This window comes from Ursus maritimus, unplaced genomic scaffold, assembly GCF_017311325.1.
Source record: "Ursus maritimus isolate PB19 unplaced genomic scaffold, ASM1731132v1 scaffold_6, whole genome shotgun sequence".
Lineage (NCBI taxonomy): Eukaryota > Metazoa > Chordata > Mammalia > Carnivora > Ursidae > Ursus > Ursus maritimus.
The window spans coordinates 39,004,114-39,025,985 of record NW_024426774.1 but is presented as its reverse complement, the minus strand read 5'-3'; the positions used below and the strand labels follow the sequence as shown (position 1 = coordinate 39,025,985).

At 47.4% G+C, this 21,872-nt stretch overlaps 1 protein-coding gene across 1 annotated transcript in view; it reads left to right on the top strand.

Annotated features, from left to right (window-relative positions):
* The first annotated feature begins 17,035 nt into the window (after nt 1-17,035).
* The window catches only part of KCMF1 (potassium channel modulatory factor 1), a 68,481-nt gene continuing 63,644 nt past the window's right edge, over nt 17,036-21,872 (top strand). The window contains exon 1 of the mRNA XM_040623253.1: nt 17,036-17,151. Coding sequence (XP_040479187.1) covers nt 17,136-17,151 — 16 coding nt within the window. The 5' untranslated portion in view covers nt 17,036-17,135. The remainder of the gene's footprint in view (nt 17,152-21,872) is intronic.

Genomic DNA, 21,872 nt, shown 5'->3' with positions numbered 1-21,872 from the left:
AAGGGGGGACTCTGGGATTGGTTGTCAAAGTCATGCAAGCAAAGGGCTATACAGAGAGTGCTTATCTTCGTGATAAAGAACCAGAACGGTGGGCCACCTGGGTGGCTCAGTCAGTTAAGCATCTGCCTTTGGCTCGGGTCATGATCCCAGGGTCTTGGGATCGAGCCCTGCGTTGGGCTCCTTGCCGCGTAAGACCCTGCTTCTCCCTCTGCCTGCTGCTCCCCCTGCTTGTGAATAAACCTAAAAGATGGACTCATACAATACGTCTGTGGCCTTTTGTGTCTATTATTTCCTGGAGCATGATGTTTTCGAGGTTTACCCATGTTGTAGCCTGTATCGGGGCTTCACTCCTTTTTCTGGCTGAATACTGTTCCGTGTATGGCTAGGGCACATTTTACTTACCCCTCTGTCGGGGGAAGGGCACCTGTGTTGTTTCCACATTTTGGTTATTACGAATAATGCTACCATGAACATTCGTGTCAAGTGTCTGTGTGGACACACTTTCCTTTCTCCTCAGTACACACCTAGGAGTAGCGGTGCTGGGTCGTATGGTAAGTAACTCTAGGTTTATGTTTTTAGGGAACTACTCAATTGTTTCCACAGTGGCTGCACTATTTTATCTTCCTACCATGAACGTTTGAGAGTGCCCGTGTCCACTCGTCCTTGTCAACACTGGTTATTGTCCATCGTTTTATGATAGCTGTCTTACTGGGTGCAAAGCTATACCTCATTGCGGCTTTGATTTGTACTTTTCTACTAATGATGTTGAGCATCTTTTCACCTGTATATCTCCTTTTGAGAAATGTCTGAAATAATATATGACTTTAACCCTATACCATAACCATATTCCCTAGTACAGTGCGTGGGTTCTGATAATTGCTTACTTAAGTTACCAGCAGTGGTTAGAGTGGAGGGGACAGGAATGCTATCCTATTCCTTGAAGGAATGCTGTGTGGGTTGATGTTTTTCCTCCAAGTGGCTTTTCTCAGCTGTCAGGTGGCATATTACTAAGGGGATTAAATTGGGAGTATTAAATATGAACAGCATGATATTCAGTGGCTCACACCGGTTCGGCAGTACTGGTTATTTAAGGTCTGCATCTGTTCTGATTGGCCGATGCCCATGCCATGATGTTTATTTAGCATTTGGAATACTGCGTGTACGTACTGAATATTCAGCCTGTCTGTCTTGCATACAGTTGGTAATTGTTAATTTCTTTCTTTCCCTCCTTTTTTGGGGCTCCCTTATGGCCTGCCACCATCAAGAGTAGGCCATCGATTGCTAGTATGTACATTTTATTGCCACCTCACCCTGGACCCAAGAATGTGCTTTGTGGTTTTTTTTTCTTTGGTTGGTTTTTTTAAATATTTAATGAATTTATTTGAGAGAGAGAGAGAGAGCACAAGCAGGGGGAGCGGCAGAGGCAGAGGAAGAAGCAGGCTCCCCACTGAGCAGGGAGCCCGATGCAGGGCTTGATCCCAAGACCCTGAGATCATGACCTGAGCCAAAGGCAGATGCTTAACCGACTGAGCCACCCAGGTGCCCCAATTTATTATTATTATTTTTAATAATCTCTACACCCTGTGTGGGGCTTGAACTCACGACCCCAAGGTCAAGATTCACATGCTCTTCTGACTGAGCCAGCCAGGTGCCCCTGTATGATTCCATTTTTAATAAAATGTTCAGAAGAGAGAAATGCAGAGACTGAAAGTAAATTAGTGGTGGCCAGGGGTAGGGGGGAGGGGGAATGAGGAGTTCTTGCAAATAGATCCAGGATGATGAAATTTTTTAGAATCTGATAATGGGGATGGTTGCACAACTCTGTGAATATACTAAAAACTGCTTCCGAATATACTAGAAACACCATTCTGAAGGGTGAATTATATGGTATGTGAATAAAATCCTTTTAACACTTACACACTGTTATACCAGCGAACCATATTGATCAGTGATTTGCTTTAACATTTCATCCCAAAGCTCTCCCTGTATGAAAGAGAACATTTGCTTCATTTGTTAAATTTTGGCACATCTCACCTAGGCCCTCATTCCAGCTAATCCTGCTAGTTGCTTTTTGAAACCAAGTGCTCTGCTCAGCCCTGCTACTAAAGGGACTGCTTCAGACTGTGGTTCTCCCCTAGGCCTTGCAGGCCCCGCACCACCCTTCAGACCAAGCTCGCTGGTTTTCTTTCTGCACACGGTGCCTTGCTCAGCAAACTGCCACCCTTATGGGGAAGTGCCACTTCAGGATGGGAAGGAAGAAAGAGAGAGAAAGAGAGAAGTGAGGGAGGGGAGGTGGGAGGCAGAGAAGGAAGGTCCCAGATCACTAGAGGCCAAATCTTGCTCTTGACTCCTTTATTTCATTGGTTTGATAGTATCTTTTATTTTCCTTCTCTGTCCTTCCCTCCTTGAATTCATTCATCTGTTCATTCTTTTTTCTTTTTTTTTTTTTTAAAGATTTTATTTATTTATTCGACAGAGATAGAGACAGCCAGCGAGAGAGGGAACACAAGCAGGGGGAGTGGGAGAGGAAGAAGCAGGCTCATAGTGGAGGAGCCTGATGTGGGGCTCGATCCCATCACGCCGGGATCACGCCCTGAGCCGAAGGCAGATGCTTAACCGCTGTGCCACCCAGGCGCCCCGATTCTTTTTTTCATACATTATTCTTATGGACCAGGCACGGAACCAGGCCCTGAGGAAGCCACATCATTTCTCTTTCAGATTTGTTCTTCCCTTCGGTAGAGCTCCTCTCCCTCCTCTATTCCCAGCTGACATTCTAGCTGACTTTCCCCAGTGGCCACGTGGCCTCGATGGCAGAAGTTCTCTGTTCTTGGAGTTTGTCAGCTTCTGGCAACCTGAAGCCCACTCTTGTATTTTCCTATTTCAAAGCCTGTGCACACTGAAGTCCAATTCCCGGCCTGGGAGATGCCTAGAGCCCACAGTTCATTCATCATAAAAGGAGCCAGTAGGTTCTAGACCTTCTCTAAGTTACCAGCTCTTCATGCTTCGCCAGGTCATTAGGGAAGAGCAGTTAGCAAGCCTCAGTCTTCGTTTGGGTGGAGGGTGACTTGTAGAGAGGAGAAGGAGAGATGGCTTCTTAGGGGCACCAGATTGGATAAAAGGGGTCATTGGGTCACAGACTGCGAGTAAAGGCAAAGGAATAAATCAATAGAAGAACAGTCCTAGTTCACAAAAGGTCAAGGTGAATCCTACATGCCAATTACACGGAGCATGATTTGAGGCAACATGGGAGGAGTCAGGGGGTGTCCATTAACCTTTAAAGTATGGCTTACTATGTTTAGCTGTTATGTATGCCCTCCTCTTTGGAGAACAGACCTTGTCTACTTTAATTATAGGGTGATGGCAACAACAACAACAACAACAACAACACTTAGACAGGCTCACTCTAGGCCAGACTCTAAGTGAATAAACTTTACTGGCTGGGAGTAGGCACTCTTTATACTTGTAGACCAGTGGTCCCTGAGGTTTCCCCATGAGAGTTCTGAAGAGCTGGCCCCAACATTGGGATGGTGGGCAGCAGTGGCACAGTGAGAGAGCACAGGGCTCCAGGTTGAAAAGAATCAAAAGAAAACTCAGAAGCCAGAGGCACCTGGGTGGCTCAGTCAGTTAAGCCTCTGTCTTTGGCTCAGGTCATGATCTCGGGGTCCTAGGATCGAGTCCTGCTTTGGGCTGTCCGATCAACGGGGAGTCTGCTTCTCCCTTTCACTCTCCCTCTGTTGTCTCTCTCTCTGTCTCTCAAATAAATAAAATCTTAAAAAAAAAAAAAAAGGAAACTCAGAAGCCTGATAGAGGACAGCCCGGGTCAGTGTCCAGTAACAGGAACAAGGTGAATCTCAAAATCAGGAACCAGGTTGCACAGACTGGGACTGGAAAAGAAGTCAGAGTGGGAGGTGGGTTCCGCAAAGGGGACCGTGTTCAGCACCCCATAGAGGGGCTGGTGCTACAACACCTAAACCCAATAAAGCATGATAAATTTAATTGGGTCTACATCAAGAGTTCTTGGGGCTGCACATCAAGTAAGATGGGGCCAGAGGAATGTGGGGTGAGGCACAGAATGGCCCTGGAGTTCCAGGATGACGCTGGTATGGATTTCCTTTTTTTTTTTTTTTAAAGATTTATTTGTTTGACAGAGAGACAGCCAGCGAGAGAGGGAATATAAGCAGGGGAAGTGGGAGAGGAAGAAGCAGGCTCCCAGCAGAGGAGCCTGATGTGGGGCTCGATCCCACAACGCCAGGATCACGCCCTGAGCCGAAGGCAGACACCCAACAACTGAGCCACCCAGGCGCCCCTGGTATGGATTTCCAAGCCTGTTTTCCAATTGGTTCTGATAGGGCAGTGCCTGGGAGAGCAGGGACAGGAATCAGGGCTCCGGGTGGTGCTCAGAGTCAAAGATCCAGTCCACAGGGAGGGCAGGGAAGAGAGCAAGACACTGCAGTAGGACCCCACACAAAAAGCCAAGCCAAGGATGGAGATCATAGGCAAGGGCAAGCAATAACTTCAGAAACAACGTGTAGGCTCAGTGGGTGTCCCTGGGCCAGAGACTCCTGAGCCCAGAGTATAAAGCAAACACATGGAAATGGCAATATAGGAGCTCAGGAATCAGCCCAGGGCTGGCAGAGCTATGTCTGCTCCCCACATGCTTCAGGGAATGAAGGGGGGCGAATGGGCTGCAGAACAGGTGCGGAGGGAGCCTCTCCAAAGTGCCAGTCTGAAGGGGCTAGGGAGAGACTGAAAATCAGGGGGTGGGACAAGAACTAGAGATGTCAGGATAGGGCAAGTGCATCCAGAATGGAGAGAGGAGACAGTCCTGGAGAAACTCCCCTGTGCCACTTGGAGCAGGTCAACCATGGTTTTATGCCCAGCTGGGAAGAGGGTACTAATGAGGGCATCACTCCAGTTCGGACAGAGGCTGGCTCCTCTCTCCCTCCTCACTCAACCGCACAACCCGGCCCGAGGCTGCTCCCAGACTCCCCACCATTTGGGACTGGCTCAAGAAGTGGATTTGGGGAGCGCAGCAGTGGGCCAGCTGTAAGCCAACATTTCTGGAGCTCTCCCTGTGGCCAAAAGCAGTTCTAACCATGACCCTTTAGTTACAGTTCATCTTTCCAGATGCCAGTCTTTCTTCCTTAAATGAAGTTCTCCTTTTATAATTGTTTATCAACCACAACCTCTACAAGTGCCCAAATGACAAGTTTCAGACAAAATGACAAGTATCCATTAGTAAGGTAGTCATTGCATGCATATTACACACACACACACAAAAAAAAGGCTAAGCTGGGTTTTTTCCATTCTCGGGAGGAAAAAAACCCCATCATCCATGCTTGTTGAGCACTGTGGGAGTGGGGCACTCTGTGTATATGCTGTTCTTGGTTCAATTGATTTGTAGTTTTAAGTCATGTGGGGTTGTTTGTTACTTCAACATAGTTTACTGAGCCTGATTCATATGAGAGTATAGGGGAAGGAGACCAGGACAGGCTTCACAGAGAAGCCAGGAGAGAACAGGGAAAAGGCACCCTAGAGAGGGGATGGGGGCACAGTTCCAGAGCTGCACGGGCCACTGATGTGATCTGTGGTCTGCTGTGGCTGGTGTGCAGGACACAGAGGGAAGAGGGAGAAGGAAGCGACCAGGCTGAAGTAGAAGAACGTGGCCGGGTCGTGACAAATCTCGAAGACTCCACTTGGGAGTTGCAGAAAATAAGGAGCCAACGAAGGGGTCTGGGGGAGTAAAACCCTACTGGGATTTGTATTTTAGAAACACGTCTAGCCGCGGAATCAAAAGAGCAGAATGGGAAAAAGACCAGAGGCTTTCTGGAGCCTTTCTGGAGCTTTCTAGTGCTTTTTCCATTGACCAGTTAGGAGGTAATTACTACAAGTTGGGAGTAACGAAGGCCTAAACCAGAGGTTGACAACTCTTTTCTGTATAGGGCCGGATGGTAAATACAGGCCTCTGGTTGCCACATCCTCTCTGTCATAGCTACGCAATTCTGTCCTTGTAGCACAAAAGCAGCCATAGACAGCATGTAACAGAAACATGTGTTCCAATAAAATTTTATTTACAAAGAGGGCGGCGGGGCCACCTTGGCCCAGGGTTGCAGTCTGCCTACCCTTGACCTAAATAACAGGACAGCTACGGTGGATTGAGGCCATGTACCAGGCACTTTACAGACATTGCTGATTCTCACAACTTTGCAGGGAGGTATTATCAGCTCCATGGTGCAGATAAGGAAACTGAGGCTGAGAGATGTTCGGTAACTTGGCCAAGGTCTTGTGATGGTGCATGGCAAAGCTGGGATTCAAACTCAGGTCTGACTCTAGAGCTCATGCTTGTTTGTGAGTTCATGCCACCTCGTGCAGGTGGTCAAGAAGGAAGAAAGAGGGACGCCTGGGTGGCACAGCGGTTGGGCGTCTGCCTTTGGCTCAGGGCGTGATCCCGGCATTATGGGATCGAGCCCCACATCAGGCTCCTCCACTATGAGCCTGCTTCTTCCTCTCCCACTCCCCCTGCTTGTGTTCCCTCTCTCGCCGGCTGTCTCTATCTCTGTCAAATAAATAAATAAAATCTTTAAAAAAAAAAAGAAGGAAGAAAGAGAGGGATATACAGGACTGTCAATTCTGAGGGCCCCGGGAGCGTTCTCTCATTCACTCGGTCATTCATTCACTCATCTATTCATTCCTTCAACAAATACTTTGCTTCTGCTGTGTGTGAAGTACTGGGGAGTCACAGATGAGTGACAAATGATTCCCATCCCTGAATAGCTCAGTCTAGCATTTAGACCTATAACTGGGTATGGGGGATGAAGGAAAAAATGTGATTAATAAGAACAAGGAAGTAAAACATCAAAGTTGCTCTCATCCCTGCCTCCTTCTTTCCTTTACACATCCAGAGAGAACCCTCTGATCCTCTGGGATCAGACACCCGATCCTTTTACCCTCTAGCATGAACGCAAAGACGACTTTACTGTGCAACTATTGAAGTTGAAGCTTCTGGGTCCCTGGCTTCCTGAGACAGGCCCTTCTAATGCCCTGTGTCTAATTTTGTATTTCTTTCTTCAGAGTTGCCCCTCGGAAATATGTAAGCCTCAGGCACCCAAAGGCGGATCTGCCCTTGAGTGAATGTTTTCCAGAGCCAGATCTGTTAAATGCCCTTTGTAGGAATTACCTAGGGGCTAAAGATCTTGGGTTTTGGCTCTTGAGGTTTCTCTCAGGGGAACTAAGAACCTGGGGGGTGTCCTCAAAGTCACAAGTGTGGCCAATCCAGAGTCTGTTCCCATTATGTCCACTCTCCTCCGTCACCACCAGCGGCCCTGCTCCCTCTTCCTTCCAAGTCAGCCCAGAGCCCTAAGGTCTCTCTGACTCAAGCTCTTTGGAATTCAAGGCTCCAAGAATCCCCTCAGCAACCTCTCAGGGGGCCATCAGGGCAGGAAAGGACACCTGCAGTCCTGAGGGGGTGGGGGTGAGCCGAGGCAGTGCAGTAATGAAGAGCCACTGGAGGCTGGCCAGTCTCCACTGCTGGGCTTCCCAGGGCAGGGCTAGCGTGTCGAGCCCAACAGCAGACCCAGCTCTATAGCCATCTGTCCACCGGAGGCCACACTCCGGGAAACGGGCCGTTTCACATTCACCCAGGTCACAGGTGACTCAAAACTAGAATGCTCTTAGTGTGAGCACAGGAGGGCTAGCCCTTTGCAAAATGATTGGCTCTGCTCACTTGCTCCGAGTCCTGCGCCTTGCCAGGCAAATCCGCAAAGCCTACCAAATTATAGGCTGGAAACTGGGTGAGTGAGCGAGAACAATGCTGTGACTCCTGTAAGAGCAGGTACTGTGTGTTGGCCCACTGTCATGTCCCTGGCAGCCAGTCCAGCCCCTGGCCCATGATGGGAGGTGCTCGATAACGTCTCCGATTAAACAAAGGGGGTTAGCTGTTCTTAGGAGCTATCACGATTTCTCCTAAGATGAATTGCCATTCTTGTGGGCCAGTTCTCTCAATGAACAGCACTAGCCAATAGCATCAGAGCATCTCTGTCCTTGGGTAGTGTGGGAGATACCCTGTAATTTCTCCAGGCAAGTCACACACAAGCCTTCTGTTAGGACTCGTTGCCTCCCAAGCCCCCACCTTAACTGTTACATTCCAGGGCTCTTTTCCAGAGTACGTTTTTACTCCTTAATGGGTTTGGGGGAGACTTGGGTGACACACTCTGAATAGATGCCGCTGGCTGTAGGGGCTTGTTCATATAAATTCGTGTTGATTCTACTCAGTTCACTTCACTTCAAGTTTGAAACAGGACTTCAACCACTTCCATTTTGACCTCAAACTTTCTAATTTAAGTTCTTCTTTCCAGCTTATCTCTCAACTCAGGCAAAAGACCCTGAGGGCAAAGCATCCCCTGATGGGAACCAAAACTACCCCCTCAAGCAAAAGGACTGTCCTGAGCCAGCAAGACCCCACCTGTGATTGAGCCCAAGACAATGACTTGACATTCACTGCCCACCTGCAAGTACCCACCGACCTTCCCTTATGTAGACCTGGGAGTATTTTCAGCACTTTGGAGATGGTCTTTGAGACAGAGTCCTCGGTCTTCCTGGTGCTGGCCTCACGGAAATAAATCCCTTTGTTTCACCACCCCTCAGCTTCTCTGCCTTTGGATTTTGTCAGCGGTGAGTGGCCAAGCCTGGTCTGGACGCCTGGAGCCAAGTGCCCTTGAACCCCTATGGCCCAGCTACACTTTGACTTTCCTTAAAACAACCAATCCTACGTATGCCCCGTTCTTCCCAGGATCTCTCTATGTGGGCATGTGAGGTTAAGTTTGCGTAGGATTTTTAGACATAGTCAAAGCAGGAAATAATTTCATGAAGAATTCAGAGACTTAGGGAGGAGAAACACATGTTGGTGNNNGTGTAGGGAAGTTGCAGGTCTGGGGGTCAGGACACCTGAGCTCGGGATCTAGACACATTATTCATTGCACAAATGAATTTCACAAAACCCAAGCCCTCTCTCATAGCCTACCTAGGGCAGGGCTGTACTAGAAGCATGGAAATGAAGAGACACTCCCTCCCAAGGGGAAGGGGATGGTTTAATTTCAACAATGGGACAGTTGCAAAATGAATTGGGAGCACTTGGAGGGGAGGTGATTCTCCAAGTTTATGGCCCCACTGGGATTCCCCATGGGTGTTCTTTCAAATGTAGATCTTGGGCCCCACCCCTTGGAAATTCTAACTCAGTCAGAGAGTGTTCAGGGACTCAGAAGGCTTAACAAGCCCCCCCCTCCCCCCAGGTAATTCTATGGGAAGCGGCCCCAGACCACTTGAAGGAAGAGGTCAGGAAATGGGTCACAAGGGCAGAGATGTACAGCTGATTTTTAAAGGAAGGAGTTGAAACTTACAGGCACAGAGGCACAAAATGGTATGACCTTACCTTCCACTTTGGGAAAATGAAGGCCATGAGGCATGACTGCCACAGCTTCCTGCTCTCCCCAAACTGACTTTATCTCCATTGACAACTGTCAGCAGAGGATGAAGTGTGAAAGCAAGTCTCATCTGGGCTCCTAATCACTCCATCCTCCTCCTGCCCCACTTGACCACTGACATGGGCACACACACAGGAGCACACACGTCTTCCTCTCAGCCTCTAAACATGCTGGTGTCTCTCTGATTTCAAAAGCAATCGGAACCAGAGCTGTTCCCTTCACTCTAGGCTGCACTCCACTTACCACCTTCTAGCTCCCATTTAGTTCAGTGCCAGTCTTTATTTATTTTTAAAGATTTTAGTTATTTGAGAGAGAGAGGACGAGCCTGGGAGGGAGGGAACAGAGGGAGAGGGAGTAGCAGACTTCCACTCAGCACAGAGTCCAACTCAGGGTTCAATCCCAGGACTCTGAGATCATGACCTGAGCCGAAGTCAGATGCTTAACTGACTGAGCCACCCAGGTGCCCCTCAATGCCAATTTTTTTTTTTATTAAACATAAAAAAAGAAAAAAGAAACAAAAGAGCTATGAAACTAGTACGCGTTCATTATAGAAAATTTTAAAACTAAGGGGGAAAAGGCCCTTCACACCTGCATCAGAAGCTCTTAAAATACTTCTCAGAACAGTACTTCAATTCAATTAATTTTGTCGCCAGAATGTGAATACCTCGAGGATGGGGACATGGTTTTCCTTCTCATCCTCGTGTCCTTGGTAGACACAAAAGACTCTCGATAAGTATGTATTGAATGAATAACATCCATCATTCATGTTGTGCCCCCTAAAACCACATTAAGAATCTGGTATCTATCCAGTCTATATTAAAAACAACAATGGCGTGATGCCATTTAGAAAAGGCATCATTTAGAAAAGGACCAGCATGTATTTTTGAAACCTGCTTTTTTCACTGAAAACGTACCACAAATAGATTTCTAGCTGCGTTGGGCTTGTATAAAGCATAATTTATTTAGATTGTCTTCAATTTTAAATATTAAAAAGAACATTGTGATAAACATCCTTGTATCTAAAATCTTTGCAGGTATCAGTCATAATCCAAATAGGCTAAATGTCTTGAAGCGGACTCCTGCATCAAAGAATGGGGAAAAGCCTATGGTTCTTGAAATCCTGTTTTGCAATGGTTGTAACGATTCATATGAATAAATATTAAGAAACAGGACTGGGGAGCCTGGGTGGCTCAGTCGGTGAAGCGTCTGCCTTCGGCTCAGGTCGTGATCTCAGGGTCCTGGGATTGAACCCGTGTTGGGCTCCGTGCTCAGCAGGGAGCCTCCTTCTCCCTCTGCCACTCCCCCAGCTTGTGCTCTCTCACTGTCAAATAAATAAATAAAATCTTTAAGAAAAAAAAAAAGAAACAGGACTAAAAAAAAAAAAAATCAGTGTGTGGGAGGGTCTTCTATTAGAATGGTCAGGAAAGGCTTCTGCAAGCTGATGTTAAGTTAAAGCCTGTCATAGGAAGAATCCGGTACAGACATGCCAGAGAAGCAAATGCAAAGGCCCCGAAAGCAGAAAAGGAGACCACACTGAAGCCAGGGTGCCCCACTTAACACTGACCACATGGTGGGTAACGCTGCCCCAGGGCAGGGAGCAGTAGACAAGCTGGAGAAGTACAGCAGGCCCTATAATACAGACTTTAGACCGTGGTAGGCATTTGAGTTAGCATCTGTTAAGAGATAGGACACTGAAGGTGAGCCATTGAAGGGCTTGAAGCAGTGGAATATGATCTATCTGTGATTCTCAACGATAGCTCTGGGAACTCCTTCCCACACATCAAAATATAATAGTGTTTATTTATCTCTGGGTGCTAAGGTTATAAGCAACTTCTTAAAATGCTTTTCTGTATTTTCCAAAATTTCTTCAAAGAACATGTATTACTTTTACAGTTTTTTGCTTTGTTTGCGTAGGCTCTGCTTCCACCGTGGGGCTTGAACTCATGACCCTGAGATCAGCAGTCACATACCCTACTGACTGAGCCAGCCAGGTGCCCCTACTTTGAGAAATCCTGTCAAAACAAGAAAAAAAAAGCTAACTGGAAATGGTATGAAGGACAGTGAACAGGTGTATGATTAGTGGTAAGGAGTCAGGGTCACTCGGAGTCCCAGGGATGGATGATAGTGGTCTGCAGTGGTTTGGCCGCCACGGGCGGAGAAAGGGGTAAACCTGACCGGTTTCATGAGTAAAATCTGTTGTTGACTGATTGGCCATGACAGGTGAGTGGGAGGGAAGTCTGGGATGACTGTTGGCTTCATCTTGGGTGACTATTTTGATTGTGACTGTGCTCAACTCAATAGGGGACAGAAGAGCACAGACGTGGCAGGAAGTGAGGAGTGGTGTCGCAGGTAAGGAACCGAGCAACCAGATTCATCAGGTTAGGAAGCTGAGAAGTGATAGTTCTTCCAAGAAACTTGACTATGAAGAGACACAGGACAGTAACTAGAGGGAGTATGCAGGCAGGGCTGGAGTGTTTTGGGACAAGGGAAATGAACCAGTGAGGCTGAGCAGTTGGAAGTACAGATGTTAAGGGGGTGGCTAAAGGAGCGTGATCCAAGATGGGATGAAGTGGGGTCCTAAGCAGAGGTGGGCTGAACCGAAAGAGGGACACCTCAGTTCTTCTGGGATGGGAATGAGGGCAGGAGGCAGCAGGACATAAACGTACGGGTTCTCTTGGAGGCTCAGAGTGCAAAGAAGTTCTGACTTTTCAAACTTTACTCTGTGATTAGAAGGCGAGGTTATGTATTGGGAATATGGATGCATAAGCAGTTGAAGCGGTGCTGATGAAAGACAGGGACTACTGAACAATACTGAGGTCCAACTGCAATCGGACCCACTGGACTTTGTAACAGCTCTCCGCTGCCCCCCGTACATTTCCATCACCCTAAGTTCTGCACCCTAAGGTGGGGAGAAATGGAGTCATGCAACTGATTCAGGACTGGGAGCTGCAGAGCTGGTGCAGCTTGAAAATGAGGGGTCTAAAGAGTCAAAGGTTAGGAAAGAGAATAGCTTGAGTTGCTGACAGGGTACCCGCTGGGTCAGGAAGAGAATGGGGTTAAAAGAAAAAGTAAGGGCCAAATGGTAAGTCCGAGGGATTGGGATTCTAAATATTTAGTGATAGATTAAGTAAACTGGAAAAACAGGAAGTTATAATAAAACAGGAAGTTGTATATCCAAGTTCCAGGTTATGGTCATGAGAGGGGAGTGGGTGGTTGGGAAGTGTAGGTACACATGGTTAGATCTGAAATCAGGGTATTGCAAGGCCATGCTTAAAAATACTCAGGGTGGCAGAATTTGAAATGAAAACTGTAAAGCAAGTTCAAAGCCTCAGTGACTCTTGAAGTGACTATGAGGTTAGTTAGAGAGCATACAGGGGTGAGGTTACCAGATAGCATGGGCCTTTCTGATCCTTTCCAGGCCTCCATGGAGGTGGCAGAAGACTAGTTAGCAGCAGAGCCTCTGGAACCACAGGGGCCCAGATCCGGGCTCTACCAGTGATGAGGTTATGTGGCCAAGTCAATTAACTTCTCTGTGCCTCACTTGCCTTATGAGTAAAATACAGACAGAATCGCACCCACAAGTAGGGGGCTTCTAACAGCGGCTGCCTCAGGCACCAGAGCACTACTTAAAGCTTGGCGTCATTACCATTTCTCACCCCAACAATAAGGGGCTTGTATGAATCTCTAAAGGTAGAGATTCTTAAATGTTTTGGTCTCAGAATCTCTTTACACACTTTAAACCCATTTCATAGTAACAAATATTTTTAAGAAAAATAACTATTTTCCAAAACAAAAACATTTGGAGGTGTGACAATGTTTTGCAGTTTTGCAAATACCTTTAATAGTCTGGCTTAACTGAAGACAGCTAGATGACCTTATCTGCCTTGACATTCAATCTACTGAGATGTGCTGTTTGAAGTATGTAAGAAAATCCAAGCATTTTCACTGACCTTCTAGAAAGGTCTTGAGGACACTGGACCATACTTTGAGAAGTTACTTTAATAAGCATTCTTCTAGTTTTCAATCATTCAATTCACTCACTCATTCAACACTACTGGATCCCTGAGATAGAAATGAATCATGTGACTGCCTACCCTGGAGTTTAGCTAAGAGAAGAGATGAAAGCCAATTAAAAATTATAGGAAAGACTAAGAGCAGAACAGAGGAAGGCACTAGTGTGCCCAACGGAGGCAAGGAAGGCTTAACAGAGTGCAGGGAATCTGAATTTGGGCCTGAATTTCCTGTGCTCTCTTTAAGCAAAGGGAAGAGCAAGTGCAAAGCCTCGGGGACAGGAATCAATATAGTATAAGGCAGCTCAGGATACACTGGTGGATGAAGGAAAAATTTGTTGGGCCTTACAGAGTCAGGCCACAGGAGGCTGGGGGGACAACAGCTTGCTTTCCTTTTTTTCAAGTCAGTTTTGAGGTGTAATTTAAATAGAAGTAACCTTTACCATTTTGGGTGTATAGTTCTTTTAGGTTTTGACAAACGTATCCAGTAAACACTAAGACAATCAAGACTTAAAATATCCTCATCACCTCTAAAAGTTCTCTGTAGTCAATCCTCAGCCCCCTCAGAGGCAGGCAACAATTTATGTCTATAATTTTTTACTCTGAAATAATAATACCCACAGGAAGTTGCAGGAGGGTGCACGTACACTCCCCTGGCTCCCTCCAACGGTAGTAACATCTTACAGGACTACAGAAAATTAGCATAGACAGGAAGTGGACATTAGCACAATACAATGAACTAGACTACAGATCTTATTCAGATTTCACCAGGGTTCCCATGCATTAGCTTGTTTTACTGAACAGAACTGTAATTCCACAGTATGGAAGATGGGCTGGCGAGGTAAGGACCAAGAAGAACTTGAGATACTGGGAAAGGACTGGAGGAACCATTTCTGGAGAAAAGAAATCATTTGATAGACAACTTAGTATAAGCACTTAAATTAATCTTTTCAGAAATAAAATCTCCCACGTGACAGGAGAGCAAGCAGGCTGTTTTAAACTGAAGGGCCTGACCTTTAACTGAATTGAGAAAATGTTACCTGCATCCAAGAAAACCCCAAATAACTATCATATTCCTGTTTAGTCTTATGCGAAGAACAATGTTTAGTCACTTTCTTCCTTTTCTTACTCTTGACTAATTGAAAACAATGGAGTAACTGTCAGAGATCTGATATTCCCTTGAGGTTTCGACACTTATCTGTTTGCTCTTCTAAACAGAATTAGCAAACAACCCCCCAAACCAAAACAAACTAAATCTCTGTACTTAACTCTTACTCCTTCCTGGAGTGCAGTATTTTTGCCCGTTCTCCTACCCGCTCCAGCATGCTCTATTATTGACAATGCCTTAACCTCTGTATCTTAATATATTTCCAGAAATCATTTGCTCATCACGAAACAGTAGGGTGGTGTTGTCCTCACTTTTATAGCACAAGAAACAGAAGCTCCTTAAGCGTTTGGTACCCAGGATCACACACACCAATACTGTAAAGTGCTTAGAAAGACGGCGGTAAGCATTCAGTTAAGTGTTGGCTAGCCTTGTTGGAAGCCCAGTACTCTCTAGCCCACCAACCCCCAATTATGGCCTGGATGGACCTCTTTCTTCAACAGCTGTGCTGGATTTAATTTAGGCAAAAGCTCCCCAAGTGCAATGGAAATATCTCTGGTGACAAAGTCTTTGTTTAAATCCCCGTTTATTTAAACCTTATTTGGCTTATATCTAGTTTATCACAGTTACTACCAAATACAGTCCTTGGCTAGATCTGAGTGACCTAATACCTATTCCTTGACTTTAAGAGGAGCTTTTTAGTATGTCTGAAATCAGGAAGTGCCTTAAAACCAAATTTAATTAAATATGGTAAACACTATTTTTACTATGTCCTGTGCTAGATATTTTATATACATTTTAGCACTTAATCCTCCCAATACCTACCTGTTATTATCATTAGTAGCCATAATATCATCGGTAATCATGGTCATTTTAAAGTTGGGGAAATCAAGGCATAGGAAGGCTGTCATTTGCCCCAGGTCACACAGCTAGTAATGGTGTACAGGATTAAGAGCAGCCTTAGCCTAAAGACAGAATTTTACACATGCACACACCAAAAAACCCAGAGTAATTTCAAACATAAAAGAATAAATTAAAATAACCAAAACCAAACATAGGACAAAGAAACAGAGGTTCAGCAAGGTTAAATAACTTGTCCAAGGTTACACAGAGGATATCGTAACCAGAATCCGATGGCTGATCTGACTCCAAAGCATGGTCTATTTCCACCAAACCACTCTACCACGAACACGTGGTAAGGGGCAGTATACATATTCGTTGAATTAATAAGCCTGAAAACAAAAGTTGACAAGGAAGAGGGTAAAAACGTAAAGGAGAAATAAAAACGTGGTTCACGGGCAGGGAAATTAAAAAGGAAAATACAAACCCTCCCTCCCCCAACAGCTTTCCAAGCAGCGCATTCAGGGTGAGCCAAGACGCTGGATCAAACTTTGCGCGGGTCCTATCGGACACCCAGGCTGGCGGGGACAGCCTCCAAAGAGATGTTTCTCGAGGAGCCAGCCTAGGAGCACCGTAGCCAAGCCGGCCGCCTCCCGCGCCCTCCTGCGCCCACGCCCTCCCTGGACCGCGAGTCACCCGGCCGGGCAACACCCGACGACGACCGGAGGCCAGCCGCCTCTCTCTTCCGAGCAGCTGGCTTAAAAAGAAACACAAACACATGTCCCCAGGCAGTCCGCAGCCTCTCCTCGGGGTCGGGGCCCGCAGCTCGCTTCCCCGGCCGGCCAGACAGCCATGCGCCCCAGAGCCAGAGCCCCTCGGGGCCCGCGGCGCATTGCAGGGCAGCGCCCGCCGCCCGCGGTCAGCCCAGCCCGGCCCAGCCCACCCCAGGGCAGCGGCGGGGTCGCCCACGGCCGGGACCCGGGTAGGGCCCAGACGGAGCTGGGGCGGCCAGGCAGGCGGGCGCCCTTCGGGCCACGCGGACCGGCAGTACCGACGAGCAGCGGGCGCCGGCGGCCGGGCATTTCCTCTTCCTCCCTACGCGCTGCGCGGCGGCGCGGCGGCGGCCAGGCCAGGCCGAGGCCGGCCTCGGCGCCCGACCGCGGCCTGCTGGCGAGCGCGGGCGAGCCGCGCCGCCCCCGCCGCGACCGCCGGCCGCGGGGCCTCCGGGCGGCTGGGCCCGGCGCGGGCAGCGAGAGGCGGGGCCGGCGTGCGGGCGGCGGAAGGAGGCGGAGGAGGAGGAAGAGGAGGAGGAGGAGGCGGCGGCCGGGAGCCGGGGGAGAGGGGCGGGGGGTGGGCCGGGGGAGGGGAGGAGCGGGATTTGCGGAGCGCGGCGCCGCAGCCGGGAGCCGGCGGGCCCGAGAGTGACCGAGTCACGGCGGGCGCCGGCGGAGCCGCGGCGTCGGACCCGCCTCCTGGAGGAGCTCAGCCCCGGCCAGGCCCGGCCCCATTCCCGCCCCGCGCCGCCTCCCCGCCGCCGCCGCCGCCGCCGCCGCGGGAGCGCTCCCCTGCCCACCCCGCCCCCGCGGCCGAGCCCGGGAGTCGAGTGGGAGTCGGCCGGCCGGCGCGGGCAGCGCCGGGATCCCGCCGGGGACACTGCAGCCGGAGCCCGGGAGGGGCCGCGCCGCCACCGTCTGAACTAGGATGTCCCGACATGAAGGTGAGAGGAGCCCCCGCCCCCACCCCACCGCCAGGGCCTCGGCCTACCCCGCCCGGGCCAGGCGCCGCGGAGGGCGGCCGGGAAGCGGCGGAGACTTAGGTCGAGCCCGAGCCGGGCCCGAGGCGCCTGGCCTGGGAGCGAGCGAGCGAGGGCGGAGAGCAGCGGCGGCGCTGCCGCCGCCGCCACGGCCGCGGCCGCGGCCCTGAGCTGGGCCTGGTGCCGGAGGCGGGGCGGCCGGGCCGGCCGGAGGGTTTGCACTGTCATGGGGCGGGGGAGGGGGAGGGGAGTCGGCGGGGCCCGTTACCGGCGGGAGCCCGGCCCTCGGGACTGATACCGGACGCCGCGGCCCGCTTGGCCGGCCCCGGAGCCGCGGGCTCCGGCGCGGCCTAGCGCTCCCGCCGCCCCGGAAGGGCTCGGTGCGGCCGCCGAACGGGGCCGCAGGCGGCGGCGGGAGACGGAGGAGCCGTCTGTGGACCCGGCAGGCGCGTCCGGTCGCCGGGAGACGACGGCGAGTGCCCCTGACTGCGGGCAACCGCGGGGCGGGCGGGAAGGCTCTGCGGCCGGGGAACGGGAAGCCCCCGCCACCCGGAGCCCGCCCCGGCCTCGCGGCTAGGCCTCGGCGCGTCCCTGGGCTCGGGTAACCAAGTTCCCGGGGCGGATCCGGCCCGGCCGGGGCGAGTAAACTCCCTGCTCGATCACCCGGTCAGGGAGCGGGACTCGCTCCGGGCGGGCCGCGGGCCCCTCGCCCAGCGTGCACTACCTTTCTAACCAGGTTTTGGTAAATGACCGTGGTGAGGACTGTTAATGATCAAGGGGCGTTTTGGACTTGTTTTTCGATCTAAAAACATGATTGGGGTACAGTTGCAAATAAGCAGACAGTTCTAGCCCAGTCCCAGGGCACAAAGAGAAACATGTTTAGGACCGATGTATAGGCGTTGAGCCGGTAAAAAATAAGTTAACTTCAATTTACTGCCATATGGTTTAGAAAAGGGGGAGGGGGTTGTGTTTTCTTTGTTTCACTACCACAGGTCTTTAAATAAATAAAAAAGTGTTAAGAGACTTGACGAAAAGTTTATCCGGGTAAGGTTAATGCAAGATTGTAGAAGTGGCGTGCAAGTATTGTGTACTCTTGATTTTAAAATCCTGTATAGGTGATGTAGGAGTGGAGAAAGTTTAGTGAGTCAGATTAGTGTGTGCTTCACACCGTTGCAAGGGTTTTCTTAGGGAAGTGCCGGCCTTAGAATTTCGAGGTTGAAAAACTCAGATTGATTAAATATATTTAGAGCAAGTTTCAAGAATTTGTATTATTAATTACAGTGTTGAGATTGACTCAGAAAATTTTGTGTTCAAGGATTCTGTATTTTAAAAAGCTCAAAACTGAAAACCGTCTTTATTTACTGTGTGAAAGTGTTGGACATTTTGAGATAATAAGGTACTTAGGCCCATAGAAATAATTTGGAAACTATGCCCATTTTCCCAATTTTTCCTACTTAATGGGAATGTATTCTCTATCTCTGTAATTTAAAAGGAGTTGTTATTAAAACTACAACCAAATTTTAATTTGGGATCTTAAAGTTTATGTCAGATGTATTTGTATGTACATGGACCACCTTCAAGACAAAATGAAACTGAGCGTGACTGCAGGCTCTCTTTACTCCTAAGAACCGGGAGAGTTAAAACTACAGAATCAGCAATGGAAGAATTGGTTTGAGACCCATTCTTCTGCTTCAGAAAAACATCCAGATAGTTCCATTCTAATTGAATGGTGTCCTGGGAAGATTCCTTTACCCTCAGTAATCTCTTAGAGTAATTAAAATCCCACAGTGTGAACATTCTTGAATGTAATGCGAATTCTGTAACTTAAGCCCATTTCCCCCTATTTGGTCCTGTGGAAAGGCATATGGTTATGAAACTTACGTTACCTTTTAGTTACTTGAATATTACTGAACCTCAGCACATTAATAGCACACTTTTTCTGGTAACTTACATAATGCCAGATGTTTCTGAAAAAGGAACATTCCTATAATCCGTCAGTTGAAGACTTACAGTACAATATTTGACAAGTGATTATCTTTTAAGGGGCTAGTTTATGGCCTAAGGCAGGAGTGGCAGTTTCATTAAGAATCACATTTAATTCATAAGATGTATGTTTTGTGGAGTATTAATTCAGGATGCCATTATTTTCATCAGTAAAAATTTAATCTATCAAAAAATGCAGCGTTTGACACCCTCACTATTATAGTTCTTTTCCCACCTTTCTCTTTTTTGGGCAAATGAATTCCATTTCTTTTAGCATTTCTTTAGTGGTATGATTTTTGAGCTCTTATAATCATCTATCCAACCTCCAAATTCTCTGTGGTTCCTGTTTCCTTTCACCGTGTGACCCAGAACTCGATGTAGTAGTCTGGTAAAAGATCTGAAATGTGCTGCCTGTAATGTTGTGTTTGGATTATGCTACCTTTTCAGGACCTTCCGAATGCATGTGATTTGTTACTTTGTCTTTGTGCCCACCCTAAAGAGTTGCAGGATGTTGTGTGTAATGATGTAACTTTGGACAACACAGCCCCAAGATGGACATCTGTCAAGCTTAGAGTCTCTACCTTGTGAAGCAGTGGACCACCTCTGAGAAAGGAGATGCAGCCAGGAGCATAAAGCAGTGGTCTAGCCAGGGTTCAGCGTACTTTTTCTGTAAATGGCCAGGTGGTTAATATTGTAGGCTGGGTGTGCTGTAAGTTCTCTGTCATCTCTGCCATTGTAGTACCAAAGCAGCTATAGACAACATGTAAATGAATAAGCACAGCGTTGTTCCAATGAAAACCTTATTTTTGGACGCTGACATTTGAATTTCATATAATTTTCATGTGTCATAGAAATGAGTCTTTGTTTTACCATTTAAAGATGTAGAAACGATTCTTAGCTTGCAGGCCGTACAAACACAGGAGGTGGCTGAATTTGGCCCAGTTTGGCCTGTGGGCTATAATTTGCCTACTTCTTTTCTCAACCAGAGAGTTGATGGAACTGGAATTGTTGGGAGCCTATAAAGGGCCCATTCTGCTTGGTATTCATTCCATCGTTTCTTTTGGGTGATTATAATGGGGAGTAACTGGTTCAGTCCACGGTCTGTGCCTCAGTTTCCCACAGCACCGTGTAGATGGGTAGGGAAGTAATTGTTCTTCAGGGTGGGAAACAGGCTTCCCAACTTCCCAAGACCCTGAGTGGGGATGGCAGTACTCTGTATCAGTTAAGTCTCCTACTTGCCCACTATGACTTTTCTAGCCAGAATTCCATTTTTTCCAGCTTCTAATTCTCTTTGTAATGTTCTTGTCATGTTAACAAACCTTTTACATCGGTGCCGGGTCACTTTGTGTTCACCATACCAACACCATCTAGTTCCATGTTATACACAGTGAAACCAATCGTTGCCTTTTTTATTTGTAAGGATATTTTTTTAAATCACTACACACTTTCTTTTGAACATGTTTAAAAAATAAGAGTGTTATTCAGAGCTTAAAATCCATTTAGTAGCTTGGCAAATTAAAAACACGTCAGATTACTCAGTGCTTATTAGCTAAAATGAAATTATGAATGTTCTTGCATGAGTTTGAGCCTAATTGATTACCTGCAGTTAGGAACACATTTACTGCCTTAATTCAGTCAACCTCTTTTCCGTTGCTGCTATGTATAGGGCACTTTGCTAGGAACACAGAATGTGGGGGTGAATGAATGAGGCCCAGCGCCTCACCTTGAGTTTGGTGGCACAGCATCTGAGCCATAAGGAATGGATAAACAAATCGATAACAAAATAATTACCAACTCTTAACCACATTTCCCCACTTCAGAGAGGGAATCTGTTCTTCTCGAGTGCCTTCTTAACTTTTTGGTGGGCTACTCTTGCTTTTGGAAAAAATTGAGATTTCGAATAGAGTCCTTATATTTACTGCATTTACAGTTCCCCTAGCTTTTAGAAGATTCTCATATGTAAACGTGATAGCGAGTAAGTGAACAGGTAGGTGATCATGTTATATTATTCTCAGAAGCATCTGATACTGTTTATTTTCAAACTGTAAAGTACAAAAGTAGGTAGGCCATTAATCTAGCTTTTGAAAGTTGTACCATTTTTTGAAATTGTGCCACTCTTGTTAGTAGATTTAAATTTTTTCTTCTCTACAAATGTTAACCGACACTAAAAGCATACATGCAGACAATCCCAGAGTGGAAGTGCAATAATTTTGTTTTCGGGATTTGGGAACTGCAAAGCCAGGATTGGTGATTGGCTTGTGATTTTAATGCGGTGACTTTTGCCTTCCTGTAAGCGAAGTAAATTGACTCCCACTGAAAAGATTTTTACCAACATATCAGACCATTTATTTTAACTATGATTTGTTAAAAGATTATGACATTCTTACTTAAGACTTTTTCAATTCAATAAATCATGAATTACATTTACCTTGACTTTCAATAAAGGATAGATAAGAATGTAAATATTTTAATTTCTGGGGTCTTTGATTTCATGATTTCATAAAAAGCTGATTTTGGAGCTCATTTTCCCCATATTTTGACATTCGTGTTTAAGTTAAAATGTCATAAAATATAATTTTCTTATTTTAAATTGGAAATTTAATCTGGAAGATATTCCTTTCAGTCTTAGAATTTTAAGATGTATTAGCAGCAATCTTGTTTAAAGATTGAAAACTTTTTTTACAATAAAAACTTAATAAACT